Raw genomic sequence first — 18,658 nt, 5'->3', positions numbered from 1 at the left:
TAGAACACAAGCTACCTAATTTAATATTACTATGTAAATTACTTACCTGGTTATTTTTATTTTAGAAAAAAATTACTCTAATTCGAGTGATTCGAATGATACTTAAGTCCGCAATTGGCTCAATAATAATTATTGTAATGAAACACCACAATGTAAAAATAAAATATTATGAGAAGAGTGTTATTATAGAAAAAAATTGTATATTCTATACTCAAACACTTTTTAAATTTATTAAATTTGAGTTATAGCAGTTCAATTTAAATGTAATTTGAAATATTTATGCTTTCATATATTAGGCTTTTTATTTCCAACCACACAACAACTAAAAACAAAAGTAAAGATTTTGCTGAGAATGTGATCACTCTGGATGGCTCCTCAAATTATAATACAGTGATAGATCCTTTAACGAACACCTCTCAATAGCGGACATCTCCAAACAAATTTTAGGAAAGGTGAAATGTGTACTCACTGTATTTCTCCTCAAAATAGCGGACGATATTTAAGCGACTGAGAGTTTCCGGTATTTAGAGGTTTCACTGTGATGGTAAACAAAATATATTTCAAACTAGTGTTTCAGACATTTTAAATTTAGTTTATGTAGATGCCAATGTTGAAAATGATCATAGAGAACGTCTTGAAAAACAAAGGTAGGTATATATATATATATTATATATATATGGGATTTAGTAGAGAATAACGGAGTAACAACGAATAATTATAGGAAGGAACACTCTTTGTTCGGTAGCGGTACGGCTGACACGAGTAATAGCCTTGCGCCTGTAGCTATCGTCTATTGGCAGCATTGTCATTTTTCCAGTGTCGGATGTCCGCCGCGACGCGATTCTCGTGCCTCATTGGCGGTGTGACGTAATGTCGTACTGATATCATAATATATCCAGGCATGTTGTTTGTTGTTGCTGTTGTTCTCGTTGCCGTTATGAAAAAATATACTTTTTTCTTTCTCTAGTCGGTTTTTTACTCGTGTTGTGCCGTCGTAGAAAATCCGAATAAAATGCGTATACGCCCTCGTGACGTCACCGTTGTTCGTAATACAGATACAAGGTCGTTGTATTTTGTCATCGTTACTCGACCATATGTTCTCTAAACCGTGTGTACGCCCTCGTCATCACAGATACGCTAAAGTACCGTTTGTGCTGGCTCTATTCGGTCACATATATTTCGAGACGTTTTGCGTGTTGTGTGCCCTTCGTCTCACCACAAAATAATACACCTATAGCAGAGGTATTCAAACTTTTTCAGCACGTGGCTCCTTTGGGTGGTCACAATATTTTTAAGGCTCCCAAATTATTATGAAAAAATTGAAACAGCACACGGATACAATATGGGAAATATGCTATATGGGTAATAATAACAGTGACTAGAAATAAGACTTCAAATGGTCGAATCGTAAAGTGTGTCGTTTTCATTTCCATAATGATTGCAAATAATATTTTTAATAATTATGCAAGACCTATGTATGATGTTGGTTTTCGCCGTTTTCGGTGCTTTGATGTGGCTCCCTTTGCAAACTTCCCCCCCCCCCACACACACACACAACTGTGCACAGTTTGAATACCTCTGACCTATAGTGTACGCGACCTTCGTCACTACTGAGATTGTCAATCGTCATCGTCAATGCGGACAAAAATATTAACCCAAAGATTATTGCAGTATGTTTTGATTTAGAAAACGTAATTAATTTACCCGAGACAAATGTTGGTTACACTTTTTATAAAAAAAAACTAAATGCATATAATATGAGTGTTCATGTAGGCTATAACACGTTTGGGCACTACGTAAAATGTAAAATGTTTGTTTGTTTGTTACCTAACCTTTGTTTAAAAAGTATACCTATAAAATATGTACATACATGCATAATATATTATATATACAATTATACATCTATATAAAAATAATATAGGTGACATATAGGTAAGTATTTAGTATATACTGTATATCTTTATATACCTTTAATCCAACGCGATGGTAGTGGCGCGAATCTAAATAAAAAAAAAGTGAATCGGCCACTACTATTCTACCGTAGCACTTTGCACGAGCACGATAATAATAACCACATTCGGGACTTCTTACGATAAGTATAAATATTATAAGAGAAAGCTATAAAATGCGTAATCACAGACGTTATCGAGGTTTTAATTACGTAAAACTACCATTTACTAGACATGTGTAGTCAACTTGTTGCTCTTAAATTTGAAACATTGTTGGCAACTCATTATATAAAAGTAAATAAATCTTATAAAATTCAAATCTGAAATAGCACATGCACTACTATTGTCTGGGATAAATAAATCTAATACTCGTAAAAGTGGTAGACATTTGTCAACAACACCACCAAAACAAAAAATAAAAAAATTTGCCCCTAGATCTGTGGTTTGCCCCTAGATCTATGGATGATACCTAAGGTATAACGAAATTGCACATTGGCCAATTCCTATTGATAAGAAACAACGATGTACACATTTCATAAACACATATTCCACTATGACATGTAATAAATGTAACTGCATCTCTGGTCAACAAAAAATGGAATATGTTTTATGCTGTTCATCATAAATACTCGTAAATATAAAAAAAATTAATCATATAGTTAAATATACTATTTTGTTTATATTATATTAAGCTGTTGAAATTAATTTTGTTTTATAAAATTATGTATTAAAAAGGAAAACTTATTAGACTAAGGTTGACAATCCCTAGGTTTTTTATTTTTAAAGTTGTTTTTTCGAATTTTAAGCTATTGATTTTTATATACTAAAATGTGTACTTAAAGAAAAGAGAAGTTGATTTTTATTTGGTTTTATAATTTAATAAAATATAATAGATAAATTATGTTTAATTTTAATAAAATAAAATTTGCTTTTGAAATTGTTTAATAAATGTGTTAGTTATCCACCCAGTGATTATTATATTTATTATATTGGTACTTAAGTCATCTCTGGGCCTGAAAGGGTAAAAATATTTTGCTTTGTAATAAAGAAATAAAAATGGATGCTGATAAAATAAATAAAACTTAAATTTGTGTATAATAACAATACTAAAAGTATAAAATATTTTTTTTTTTTTGTACCTAATTTAAATACAATTAATAATTATGTACCAATAATATTTTCAAAAATATTAATGGCTTTTAAACTATTGAGTATTATTCAATAAAAGAATCACATAGTTTATGTATTTTTTAGTCAAATAATAGCTCAATAATTAATATATATCGGAGAATTTACCTTGCAATTATACATTTACTCGATACCCGTGCACTTTCATCTGTGTTTTCTATGTGGTCATACAATGCCTCTCCACTAGTTGATTTTAAAATAATGTCTTCATCTGATTCTTCCATATTATATTTAAAAAAAATGTAATTATTATAAATACACCGGTGTTTTTGTAAGTCCACTAACTAAACTATTCAAGATTATTATTTTTTTGACGGATAAATAAGATAACTAGGGAAACTGTTTATTACCATTATTATTGATTATTTATATGCCAAACAGTTAAAAAATATAACTATAGATCAATCAAACAAGATGAACAAAAGTTTTTAGAAATTATCTTACACGATAGTACCTACAGTTAATGAATAGAACGTAGGTATTTTTGTTTTATATTTAATGAATTACTTGATTAAGAACATATATCATCTTAACTTAGATAAAACCATTTTTTAATGATCCTGTGACAAAAAAATTCATATTTTTCTGGATCCAGCTCATATGTTAAAGCCGTGTCGTAACACTCTAGGAAAAATGGAAAAACTTTATTATCACTATAACAATAAAATAAAATAAAATTATATTCAAAACTTAGTGATCTTCAGGAAAAGTCTAACCTTCATGCGGGCTGCAAAATTAGACAACTCGATATCAATTATTATAAGCAAAAAAATAAAAGTGAAATTTGTCTGTCAACGTTTTAGTAATAGCGTTACAGATGCATTTGAGGTTTGTTCTAATGTGTTGAAAATTGAAGGTTTTGATGATACTGAATCTTCCATTATATTTTGTAAGACATCAAATAACATTTTTGATTTTCTTAATGCAAGAAATTTCCTAAGTAAAGGAACATACAAAATGTAATTTAAGATAAACAATGAGCTTAATATCAAACATTTTACTGGAAAGTAATAATTATTTTAAAGGACTGAAAGTTATAATTAAGGGTAAATGAAAACCACTTGTGCAAATTCATAGGAAGTCGGGTTTGTTGGACTTAAGGCATGTATTACAAGTGTATAGAATTTTTACTATGATGTAATAAAGACAACATTTTTAGATTTTTTCTTAACTTATTAATTTTCTAAAGACAATCTGGAGATGTTATTCTCAAATGTAAGATCAATGTGTGGGTTTAACAATAACCTCCACCTATTCAGTTTGAAGCAGCTTACAAACGTTTGATTGAGCACGTTTAATTAAAGTATCTTTTCAAGTCAACAGTACTGTTCAACAGAGCCGTATCGAGCCATTTTTTATAATGAGGCAGAACTGAAGCAATTCACCCTCTGGGTTTTGGGATTGACACACTTACAGCTTTTATCAATGATGCATTGCAATAGCCATCACTTCAACCAGAAATGGTTGTTGTTATCTGGTCCTCCAGGTTGGGGTTAGGCACAGGGTTAACAACCCTGCCTTGTAAAATAACACTTCTTGTGAGACCATCACGGAATCAGCCTCGGACACAGATAAATGGAATTAAGACTGGACACGGAATTAGGAAAACTGGAATTAAGATCGTGACCGGGAACACACTAAGCCTTTATCGAACTGGAGCCTGCCAAAATCTTACTGATGTGTTAGACACGTATGGAATACAGATAATAGCCCTTCAAGAGATAAAATGGCCAGGAAAAGGTCAGCTAAAAGTAGGGAAGTACATAGTGTATTTCTCTGGCATGGAAGAAGTACACGCCTTTGGACGTGGTTTTGCTGTGCATGAATCATTGGAACCATACGTAAAATAATTCAATCCAATATCGGAAAGGATAACCTTACTACGAGTAGACACGAAATCACTGAATATAAGATTAGTATGCGTACACGCACCAACAGAAACAGGGGAAGAGAACATGAAGGATGTTTTCTATGAAGATCTGTCGCAAATATATGATAAACTGCCAGGAAATGTAATCAAACTCGTAATAGGTGATCTGAATGCCAAGTGTGGAAAAGAAACACATTTTATACCAATGATAGGGAAAGAAAGTTTACACGAAACAAGTAATGGAAATGGACTTAGACTTATATCCTTCGCAGCCGCAAAAGATATGATAATAAGCAGCACAACTTTTCCACACAAAACCATACATAAGGCCACTTGGAAATCACCTGACGGCACAACTTGCAACCAGATAGATCATATACTTGTTCAAAAAAGATTTAGGTCGTGCATTAAAGACATACGTAGTTTCAGAGGAGCTGATTGCGACTCAGATCATTTCTTACTGGTAGCAAAGTTTAGGTTAATGATCCAGAGTGACAAGAGTTTAGTGAATAAGAATAGTACAAAAAGTACAACAGAAATACATAAAATATGTAGGAGAATATGTAAAAAATGTAAAACTTAATGACATGGATGAAGACTGGGTTAGAACTAGCAAAGCAGTTAAAGCAATTGCAATGGAACACATAGAGAAAATAAAATGTTCAAAGAAAAAATGGTATAACGAAGAATGCCGACAAGCAGTAGAGAGACGACGGATAGCCCGAGAAAAATTCATCAGTGTAGACAGTATAGACAATATAATCACAAGAGAGCTTTATACTTTAGAGAGGAAAAACTGTAAACGAATCATTCAGAGAGAGAAGAGGAAGTATCTCAATGAGATATTAAAAGAAGCGGAGAAAAATCACTCACAGGGTAAGGCCAGACACTTTTTCGGGACGATAAAACAGAACAAGTCTTTCAACTCAAGCCTGAAAATCATCAGAAATCTTAACAATGATGTAATCATGGATCCTAAAGAAAAAGCGGCAAGGTGGAAAGAATATTTTATTGAACTATTAAATGCAGATAGCCCAGACAATATTACGATTAGGGAAACACATTATGGAGCTGAACCAATGATAAATGAATTGACCGAAGAAAAAACATACAAAGCAATAGAACCTCAAGAATTAGAAAGCGCCAGGATCTGATGGAATACCAGGTGAGCTCATCAAGTACGGTGGAAAAGAAATGCATTATTTCATGTTTAGAATATGTCAGAAGATATGGAAAGACGAACATTTGCCAACAACTTGGAATGAAGCTGTAATCATACCTTTACATAAAAAAGGCGACAAAACAAAGTGCGAAAATTATAGAGGAATATCCCTTCTGAACTCAGCCTACAAAGTATTTGCGAAGATTCTATTAAACAGGCTAACACCTTACGTGGAAGAAAATCTAGGAAGATATCAGTGTGGATTCCAAAAGGGAAGATCAACGATTGAACAGCTGTCAGTTATAGGTCAGCTAATAGAAAAAAAGTACGAGTACCGCCAAAACATCTGGAAACTTTTTGTATTTCTATGATCTATGGTAAGATCTTACACTTAATAGCATTAATGATAAGTTTAAAAATTAAATAATCATTATTGGAATTAACGAACTAAGCATATAATTTACTGGCATTGCACATAATACATGAATAATAGAATCAAACGTTCAAGTATTAGAATAAATGTAAAATTTACCATCAATCTGGACACTTTTAAGGTTTGAGCGGTTTCCATTTTTAAGGATTCCAATTACGGGAGATTTTGTTTTTCTGGAATCATTATAGAACAATTTATATTGTTGGATCTTTTTGTAAATAATTTGATCTCTTTTTATTTTTTTCTGTCCCACCTCTCCACTTTTCTTCTGCGTTTAGCTCATTTCTTGTATGATAGGATGACTTGCTATTACATTGCTGACAAATCCGTTTCTCACCAAGTCCTTCTTCCTCAAGTATACTTTAAAAACATCCATCTATTATGTGCACAGCTTTCTTACATAAGTCACATATATGTGCACCGGTTGGTTTATGACCGTTAATACAAACCATACAAATGTATTCATTTTCAGTATACAATGTATATATTGGCTAGTTTTCATCATGATGTAAGTATTGTACTTGACATAAATTATCTTCAGTTTGAAATACTTTATTTTCATCAACATTTATCGTACTTACATTTTCATCTACAGCTTCCAATTGTCCATTCTCATAAAATTGCATTTGGGCATTTTCTCCTAACTCCATTTGTAATCTTTCATCAACATTTTCGTCATCATTATTTTCTTGATTATTAATATCTGATGCAAATAAGTTAATTGTACCTGTAAAGGAGTTGATGTGGGTTGTTAAAAATCGATCAATTCTTAAAGGAAGTGTAGTATGTTTAAAAACCCTCTTCTTTAAGTCATTGAGTTGACTTTCAGATGATGCACTTGTTTGTGTAATATTACCAAAACCAAAAAAAGGAATAATCACAGCACTGTCCAACATGGCAAAAGCTTACAAAATTGCAAAAATCTTTTTACAATTTTAATATTGTGTTGATGGATATCTCGATCTCCGTGATCATGTATTTTGGATAAATCAATACAAGTATTATAAAAAAGTATTCTGGATCAGAAGTTAAAATATTTATATCTGAATCTGTTTCACACTCCTTTAGTTCCAAAATTTCATCATTATTATGGTCATTAGAAATATCTTCAATTGATGTCATTTTTATTATTAATTCAATTTTTATACTGTTCACATAAGTTCAATTACAACAAAGCCACAATAAAAATTGATTTCAGCAAATACTTTATTGTTTCAAAATCTGTTGATTGAATAACAAGAGCAATCGATCGGAGATAGAAATTTTCAATTCTATATGAAGATGTCTTGAATTCTGGCCATGCGCTTAATAACTTCATTATATGGTTAAAATCGTTCCTGATCATAGTTGTTGGAAGTAGATACTTATTATCACCGATAATCCAAGATGAACATACATCTAAATACATATTAAGTGAACTATACTTTGTAAATTATTTCACTGACGCTGACATTAATGCCAAAGATTGACTACAATTTTTGGGCAAGGTGTACAATCTTTAATCCATTCTTGTAACCAATGACATATACTATTAGTATCATGACGCTCAGATAACATATGAGCTACTCCATATTGTCTTTTTATAGTATGATCCATAACAACAACTTCGTATAAAAAAAGATATTCGCCGTTTTCCGACCAGAAATAAGTACAGGGTGCTTACACGCTGTACTACTCCTCCGGTTATATCAATACTAATAACTGAGTTGACATAATAATTATTTGCCATTTGGTTAGTATATAAATCCACCGGGAGCGCTCTATGATCTTAGGCATAGATTAAACATACACTAGATAGCCCACTGCCATACAGAATATGGAAACACGTCAATTAGTAAAGCATGGTGCCAATAGATAGCGCCAGTGATGTCAATGTAAAAAAAATTCTATATTTGTGTATAGCCCTGAATGGCGCGTGTCGTTATTTAGATTAAAATAAACAGTAATAAGAAATAATATTATTTATAACTAGCAAGCTACTAATGAAGTAATAAATTAGCTTTAGATTCTGCTGTACTGCTGTTGCATTTAAGCGTGTTAGTAACGTATTAGTTTTGTCTGCATTGTACCTACTTTTTACGTAGCTTTTTCATTCTCATAATACCTACCAATCGATAATGTCTGTTGCACGTGGCAATAAATGTTGCATTTTTAACTGTGGAAAGAGTCCTCGAAATCATCCCAATTTAAAACTATACCGTTTTCCTAAAAATGTCAATAGATCAAGACAATGGATCTGTAAATCAGGTATTAGCATAAACCTATACACTTACAGGCCCTAAAATTGTGTACACTATGGGTCTACGGCCTATGTGTGTCTGTAACAAAATTTGTGTGGTACTAAATGTGAAGTGTGTACTACTGTCTACTATAGGTATTTGAAAGTGTGTAGCAAACTAGCAAATAATATTGGTTTTTTTATGATTCTGAAAATCATTCTTCCCCTGCAATCCGTCATGATATAGGTCGTTGATCATATCACTTAACATAGTTAATGTTCATTATAAAGTTTTTAATTTAAAACAAATAATTATCTTAAATTAATTAAATAGGTACCTACCTAGGTGGCTAGGTAAAAAAATATGTGTTTAAATTGCATTATTAATTGGAATCACAAAAACAATCTTTTAGATAAACAAATATTGTGGTAAGTATTGGCTTAATGGTTTATATATTTTGCTTGATGAAGAAAATTAATTTTCAAAAGGGTTTTCATTATCTGTGTACCTACATCAGTAGCTATAAATATTTAATCAAAATATAGTATGTGGTACAACAAATTGAAAATTTTAGGGCCTGTAAACTAGTTAATAGTTCTATGGGTATTAGTCATCAAAACTTGGATTATAATTAATTATAATAAGGGCTCTGATCTTATGCCTCAGAAAATGTGTGATATATTTATTAATCACCTATTATATTAGATTCTGATCAAAGATGAATGCATTTTTTTTTTTTTATATATAAGGGTTAAAAAAAATGGGTAAGTAGATGTTGGAAACATCATTGTAAAATCAATACATTCAGTGTTTCGCTCAGAATCTAAAAAAAAAATATATATATTTGAAAATTTACTTGTCCATTAAATTGTATGCACAATTTCAATTTATACTGTAGGTAACCTAGACCTTTTGAATTTTGATGAAGACACTTTATATAAACGACATGTTTGCGGAGACCATTTTTTAGCAAGTGACTTTGTAAGTAATGCACGACATCGTTTAAAGCAGTTTGCTATACCCCAGCCATATGATGGAGAAGAGGAAGATGACCTACGTATTATACCACCTATACATACTTATACACATAACAAACCAGACCAAACAGTTACAGAATTATTATCTCCTAAATCTTCTACATCAAAGAGTATTTCAAATTTTCATACTCCTCCTAAATCTAACCAAGTATTTAGAATATCATCACCATCGTCTGAAACCAAACAATTTATAAACAAAGTAATTTTATTTCCCACACCAACTAAACAAAAACAATCTGAAGAAGTCAAAAATGAAATAATAGATACTCCAAAAAAAAAAAGTTAAAGTTTACAATTCAAAATCAAAGAAAAATTATAAAAAACAAAAGATCCAAAATATGCAAGCTTCGTAGTAATTTAAAATCATATTGTCAAGAACTTAATGCCCATAAACATTTTTCGAATGAGATTAAATACTGAAGCAAAGGTTCAAAAGTTTTAACACAAATGCAACTTTATCATGGTCAACGAAAATGTTGGACTCAAGCAGAAAAAAACTCTTCAATTGGGCTTTTTTATAAGTCTCCAGCAACTTATAAATACCTGAGAGACAAACAAAATATAATTCTACCAGGAGTATCAACAATTATAAAATGGATAGGTAATTCAAAATGCATGCCAGGTTTTAATATTGGTTTCCTAAAACAGTTACAATTAAAAATTGAAACTATGACAGATGAAGAAAAATACTGTGTAGTTGTATTTGATGAAATGAGCATAAAAAAATACTTAGAATATTCAAAGTATTTGGATATTATAGAAGGGTTTGAAGATTTGGGGCATAAAGGCAGAACTAATCAAATAGCATCGTTAGCTATGGTTTTTGTTGCTCGAGGCCTATATAGTACATGGAAAATGCCAATTACATACTATTTAAGTGCGTCATCAATGAAACACGATGTTCTGACAGAAATTATAATTGAAGTGGTTGAAAAGTTATTCAGCATTTGTTTATCAGTCACTGCAATTGTATGTGACCAAGGCACAAATAATGTTGCAGCTTTAAAGAAATTAGGAATTTCTAAAGAAAACCCCTATTTTAATGTGGGTACAAATAAAATTTTTTCTATATTTGATGTGCCTCATATAATAAAAAATTTCGGCAACAATTTTATAAAAGATGATTTTATTTACAAAGGCCAGTTAATAACATTCAATGACATAAGAAAAACTTATAATATTGATAAATCTAGTGGAACTAGTAGAGCGTTGTTGAAAATAACAAATAGTCATATTCATCCAGGACCCTTTAAAAAAATGTCATGCAAACTTAATTTACAAGTGTTCAGTCATACCGTAGCAGCAACTATGAAGACATGTATAACTACAGGGCAGTTATGAACAACAACAGCATCAGCTACTGCAGACTTTGTTGAAGAAATTAATAGAACATTTGATTGTTTAAATAGCAAAAAGTTCTATACCTACATCAAATCCATACACATGTGCTATTTCAGAAGAACGTCCTGGACAATTACAACTTTTATTAAGTTCTAAAAATTGGTGTGAAAAACTTACAAAAATTTCTAAGGGAAAAGAAACACGGCCTCCTTGCTTTGATGGATTGGTACAAACTATAAATGCTATTCAAATGATTTATATACAACAAAAAGAATTGTGATATACATTTTTATTAACATCTAGATTAAATCAGGATGTTATAGAAAATCTATTTTCTATAATCAGACAAAGAGGTGGTTTTAATAGAAATCCTACAGCAAAAACATTTCGTATAACTTTCCGTATTAATGTACAAGTTAATCTTATTAAGTCTTCAGATGATTCGAATTGTGAGATGGACGATGACAAGCATTTGTTTGAATCTAGCAATGCAGTTATATCTGATTTAGGGTTATCTGATGATAATCTGTTTGACAATGAATCAATTTCTTCACAATCGTCATCTGTAACTGAAATACCAGAAGAAGAAAAAATTGAGATTTCATTGGAAAATTGTTCCAATTCATATTTTGCTGGTTATTTAGGATATAAATGTCTTAAAGAGTTTAAATGTAATGACTGTACCTCAAAATTCTTAAAACCAGATGAATATTTTTTTAATGAGCAAGAGTTTTTAATTTTTTATAAAAGTTATGAATCAAAAGATCCAGAAAAAAATGTTTTAAATAAACCAACAAAAATGTTCACATATTTTGTTCAATGTGCTCAAAAAATTATTTCAACTTATGTAACACAAAAGCCGGAAACAAAAAATGTATGTAAAATGTTACAAAAAACAATAAAACTTGAATTGTTTTCTTTATTAAAATTTGAACAAAGTTGTGATTCTCATTTTGATTTTATGCTATGTAAATTAATACAGTGTAAGTTATTTTACGATTTTAAAATTACATCAAAAAATATAAAAAGTAATATTCACTCAAAATCTCAAAACAAATTAAACATTTTACAACATTTATAAGCAGAGTTTGTTAAGGTTTACCCACATTTAAGTTATTTTTTTTATTATTAATTGTTTATTTTTAGTAGAAGTACCTAAGTATAGTTATTCAACATGAATGCTTTTAAATATTGTTTTGTTTTTTGCAGTAGTATCTATACATTTAAATACATTATTTATTTACTTATTATTATTATAAAACTGTATTTATATTATAATTAGGGCTCGGATGTTGTTGCATTTGTAACTTTTTTTCTATTGTTCGGATTCGTTGCTAAGTAGGTTATAAATTTGTTTCAAACGAGTACCAATTAATATATAAAAATTTTAAGTGCAACTTTTTGGCCTTTTTTCAATTTTATTGCAATTTTGTTGATTGTCGTCATTTTCAATACAATTTTATGTATTTTTTGCAGCGGTCCGTTTGTAATTAAATACAGAATTTGACCTTGACCGTTGCGATAATCATAAATTCATAATATATATATAACGATATCACGGCCCGCCGCGACAGACCGCGTTCTGTGTGCTCGAGCCTTATTAATTAACCGTCGTCATCGGCGGTAACTGGAAAAACCATTTAATTAGTAGATAGCGCGGTCATTACGCTATAATATGACTACGGGAAGTATTTTTAGGCTTGCAGTCAATAACAAGATAAGAATAACGACTTGATTGTTATACAATTATAAAATGTTGGGAGAAAATTCAGTGTTGCCAGGTATACAATAACTGATGGGCGCTTACGATAATTTATCCACTAGCCCATAGCCCATTACCTCCATACCATAACACTGAATTTTACGATAATATCAATTATTTTCAAATCATTTTTTTTTTTTTTAATTAAACCTGTAAAACCTTATAATGACGTAGGGCAAAACTGTAGTTCTATTATTTATGCAAGTATTAAAAATAAAATTTGAAATAAAATAATATAAAAAATGGTGTACCAACATTGTACAGAATTATATTCCATAATAACGTTCCAATATAATCTAAAAATAGTAACTGATGAATATTGAATATAAATATTGAACATAACCAACAATATGACAATCGTAAAATAGTAAAGTTTGTTGTCATTTGTCTATTGATTGATGATTTTCCTGTTGATGTGTTGTGTGAAGTAATTTGATTCAGTTTTGACGTTTTGTTCAGTTTTTTTTTGTTCGCCAATAATATGTTACGTGATAGTGATTCCGATCCTGACGACCCACAAACCTTTAAAAGGTTAAAAAGAGAAAACACACCAGTAAAAAAACTATCTATCCGTCATGAACTACCAAAAGAAAAACGTTCACATCACGCAAAACAAAATTTTCGTAACGAATGGTTGGAGAAACCTGAGTATAAAAACTGGTTAACTTCAGTTAAAGGTAAGCCACTGAAAGCAAAATGTAAAGTTTGCAACACAGAATTTCTCTCTGAATTAACTGTAATTAAAAATCATGGCAAAGGAACAAGGCATTTGCAAAATTTAAAATCTTCATCAAATGTTAGCATTGATCAAATGTTTGCTAAAAAGAAAAATGATCCAATTGACCAATTAGTCAAATCAGCTGAAATTAAACTATGTGGAATGATTGCAAAACACAATATATCGTTCAACTTTGTTGATCATCTTGTGGGTGTACTTAAATCTGCTTTTCCTGACTCAAAAATTGTGAACGGTATACAAATGGGAAGAACTAAAGCTACATCAATTACAAAAAACGTTATTGGTTCTTGTCATTTTGAAAATCTTGTACATAAAATGAAAACACAATATTTCAGCATACTCGTTGATGAATCCACTGACATTGGTGCTATGAAATCCATGTGTATTTGTGTAAGGTTTTTTGACACAGAATTAAATCAAATTCAAACAATTTTTTTGAGTATGGTGCAAGTATTCACTAATGCAGATGAGGCAGTTTCTGGTGCTACAGGAGAAAGGTATATTACCAAAAATTATTACTACCTAAATTTCATTGAGTTTAAATTCTATATTTTTTTTTTTAGGTTGTATGAAAAAACCATAGTCATTTGTTCAGAACGGTGTACCTATGGAAAATATTGTAGGATTTGCTTCGGATGGATGTAACACAATGTTTGGACAAAATAATTCTGTGACTAGTCGCTTAAGAGAAAATTTACCAGGGATAATTTTACAAAAATGTATATGTCACTCTTTGCATCTTTGTGCAAGTGAAACATGCAAAGTGTTGCCTCGGATTTTGGAAGACCTTACTCGTGACATTTACAGTTATTTTAAAGGCAGTTGTAAGAGAAGAGTCGAATTAAGTGAATTTCAAGAATTTTGTGATTTACAACCTCATAAAATGTTGAGACCATCCCAAACAAGGTTTTTATAAAACAATATTTATTTGTCTTTTCTATTTTTTATAACAGTGTATTTTCTTATAGATGGCTGTCACTATTGAGTGCGGTTGACAGGTTAGTCGTACAATGGGAACCATTAAGACTGTTTTTCACATCTCGTGTTTATGAACTAAGACTAACATCAGTTGAAAAAATCCATCAACTTCTCAACGATAAGGTTACCAAATTGTATTTCTATTTTTTGCAGTTTATTTTACCCAAATTTGTGTGTTTAAATCAACTGTTCCAAGGAGAAAAGGTCTTAATAACAACTCTTCATGAAAAAATGAGTAATACATTTAAGGATTTTTTATCAATTGTCATTAATCCCAGAGTGATATCTTTAAACTCATCTAAATTGCATAAAATTGATTTAGATAATTCAGCTAACTACATTCCTATTGATCAGATGTATTTGGGTATAAGTGTTAACAATGCTATTCAAAATACAGACAAAATTAAAGATAAAAAAAATGTAACAGAATTTGGTAAAAAATGTCAGGATTTTGTAATAACTGCATGTAGACAAATTAAGATGAGGTATGATTTTAAAGACCAAACTATGATTCTTATTTCATGCTTATCAATTAAAGTTGCATTAGGAAATGTTAATGACCGTCCACAATCTTTGTTGGCTCTAATGAATTGTTTTCATAGAATAACTCCAAAAGATACTAAAACACAACAAATAATTGACGACCAATGGAGAAGCCTTCCTTTAATGAATTTACCTGATCAAATTAAAACCGAGACATCAGTAGACACATTTTGGTATAAAATTAAAACATTTGATATAGGAGATGGGGTCCTTGAATATGAACAGCTAGGAAACTTTGCTTTAAATGCATTAGTTATACCACATTCCAATGCTAGTTGTGAAAGAATTTTTTCAAAGGTAAACTTAATAAAAACTAAGTCAAAAAATAAATTATTAGTTTATAGTTTAAATGGTATAATTAGGGCCTCAGAATGTATTACTCATAATAAAAGTAATTGTTGCATTAATTTTGTTCCTGATGAAAAAATGTTGAATTCCATGACAGCTGACAATTTATACAAAAAAAGTTCAGATACTGATGTTGAAGTATTGTTTTCTTAAATATTGATACTTGAATGTTTTTATTTATTTTAATTTTTAATAAAAATTTTTTTTTTTTGTATATGTCATCTAATCAATTTCATTAAAACTATGTACAATATAATGTTAAACATGAATCCATGTTATTTGTGCAATTGTACGTTTATACTATACTATACGTCATATAATAAAATATAAATACAATATAGTTTACAGTTACTATACTTAATAACAAATTACATTGTATAATAATTTATTAAACTGTGATTTCAAAAAAAAATCAAATATGTTTTTGTTGATAAAATTAAATGATAATAACGATGGGCTAATCAATCGATCGCAGGCACAATTTAAGATAATAATAATAATAATAATAATATTATCGTGATCGCAGCGCTGATATTATTTAGTATTTACCACGGTTATCTACACGTTATAACCGTGGTACTCTGAGTATTTACCTTGGATCGCAATCACCAGCAGCTGTGCTGCTGTCTTGTACGATTTTTTTTATGATACGATAATTTCATGGGAAATACGATAGTTTTTGAAGACCTATGCAATAATCATACATAAAGAGTCTGGCAACACTGGGAGAAATGCATGTTTCAATTTATAATAGTTCAGTATCGCACTGTATTTCGCCAACACCGCACAGTACACACTATTTTGTATTTTTTTTCTAATTTGTTCGTCAAAATGCCGAAAAGTAAGCCATCGATGAAGAACGTATTAAACAAATATGTCGATGAGTTTGGGGAAAACATATTTTCGAGTGACGGTTCAGTTTTATTTTGCAAGTTATGTGAAACTCGAGTATCTGCTGAAAGAAGATACATAGTTACACAACACTTAAAAACCGATAAACACACCCGTTCCGTAAATCGTCATCAAAACGCAACAACCTCAAAAATACAGCAACAAGTAACGTTATACTCAAAAAAATGTACATTTTCGAAAGATCTTTGCAAGGCATTGTTATCTGCAAATATTCCTTTAAATAAAGTTAACAACAAGGATTTCCGTTTGTTTATGGAAAAATATACCAACAAAGAAATTCCCGATGAAAGCACTTTGCGTAAAAATTATGTGAATGATATTTATGTAGAAACTATGAACAAAATCAGATCTAATATTGTCGGACACAAAATATGGGTTTCAGTGGATGAAACAACCGACGTTCAAGGTAGATACATAGCCAACGTCATTATAGGTACATTGGAAGTCAACAAACCTGGCCAAGTTTATCTTTTAAACTCAGAAGTGCTCGAGAAGACAAATTATTCGACAATCACAAAAGTCTTTGATCGATCCATGTTTCTTCTCTGGCTAATGTTTCCGAAGTACAGCAAAACAAATATAAAGAAGAAATTTTGAAATTGGAACTAGAATTTAAAAAAAATTTATTACAAAAGTAAATTGTTAATATAAAAATATTGTAAAACAAATAAAAGTTATTTAATGATCATTTTTTATTATTTATTGAGTAAACGCCCAAAGGCTAAAGTACAGTACAATATATCAAGGGTGGCCACAACAAGGCTCGCGAGCTGCATGCGGGTCTTGAGTCGGTGTCATGTGTCTCTTGACACCAAGATTAGAGTCAAATGAAGTATTATAATGAAATTAAGTGATTTTTAGTCATCCCTGGAAAATATAGTGTTAATTAAATTTGTCCTATATACATTTCCAACTTGTCTTGCTGGTAAAACAGGTAATTCATGAAATATTTCTGGATCAATTTCATCATTGTCATCTTGAGGCATGGGGTCATTATGTATTCGTAACATATTGTGTAAAACAGCAGCAGCTACTATTATAGCCATAGTGGTTGTCAATTTTGTCCTTATACCCAAGGCTAATGCAGGAAATCTTCGTTTTAAGATACCAAAAACTCTTTCAATTATATTTCTTGTACCTATTTGAGATTTCTAAAATAAAAATAAAATATTTGTATTAGATAAAATTATTACTAAATATATAATAATAATAATTTATTTAACAAAAATATACAATTTACACTAATATATACGAAAGTAATGTAAGACACATGTTTGCAACTCCCCCATAAGCCATTAATATATATAACAAATAAAATGGTACCTTGAGGAACACCATGTAAAATGTGTGATTGATTACATGTATTATTTATTTTTATTAATTGTGTCCTATTTGATATACAAATTAAAAATATGTGATAAAGGGTAAGATATTGTCGAGACAGTTTAAAAAAAAAAATATAATTAGTCAACTCATACTCAGTGAATGAAGTTTTATCTTTAATTTTACTAATAAATTGCTCGATTTCAGCAACATTAATTGGCTTAAAAAAATTTAATCTGCAATATTACAGTTATTGCTTAAGGTTTTTCATGACTTTTTGATAAACCCTTTAGATGTAATATTATTTTCAATATTACTACCTACTCTGACAAAGAATCTATTAAAAATGTCACAAATTTCTTTTTTATTTTCCATTAAGGTATCATTACTGTATATACCTTTAATGTTATATGTATTACTTTTTTGCCTGTAATTTCCTTTAAGATTCTCCAATTAGATTCATTACCAGCTTTTTTTTTTTTTTGGTAATGTAAGATTTTTGCTTTTTTTATTTAACTATTTAGCAGGTTATGATTTATATCTACCATCTTAATACATACACCATACAATTTTTAATATACTTTGAACTTAAATAATATAATAATAATTTAATAAAATTACTTGGTATTTTTTTTCTAATGCTGTTAGAGGATTTAAAAGAGGGGTCATTAAATATCTCCTGCATGGATAACCTCCATCTCCAAGAATGTAACAATCTCCAAATTCATTGTTTTCAAATTTTGCACGAAGTGAACTATTATCAAAAATAGTACTATCATGCACTGATCCGGGCCATCTAAATCAGGCATAAAAAAATAATATTGTTATATTAAATTTGTAATTATTTTAATAGA

General features: G+C 30.1%; 1 protein-coding gene and 1 pseudogene across 1 annotated transcript in view; one reads left to right on the top strand and one right to left on the bottom strand.

The window, feature by feature from the left end:
- Positions 1-3,361, bottom strand: part of LOC107162706 (uncharacterized) — an 83,960-nt gene extending 80,599 nt beyond the window's left edge. The window contains exon 1 of the mRNA XM_089230802.1: positions 3,246-3,361. Within this exon, the coding sequence (XP_089086928.1) occupies positions 3,246-3,361 (116 nt within the window). The remainder of the gene's footprint in view (positions 1-3,245) is intronic.
- Positions 3,362-4,918: 1,557 nt separating this feature from the next.
- LOC107162709 (protein CFDP2-like) lies at positions 4,919-5,590 on the top strand (annotated as a pseudogene).
- Positions 5,591-18,658: the final 13,068 nt, after the last annotated feature.

Source organism: Diuraphis noxia, unplaced genomic scaffold (genome assembly GCF_037042655.1).
Source record: "Diuraphis noxia isolate RWA-SAM2 unplaced genomic scaffold, SU_Dnox_SAM2 contig0001, whole genome shotgun sequence".
NCBI lineage: Eukaryota > Metazoa > Arthropoda > Insecta > Hemiptera > Aphididae > Diuraphis > Diuraphis noxia.
Note: the sequence above shows the minus strand (reverse complement) of the source record. Positions and strands in the feature narration are given on the sequence as shown.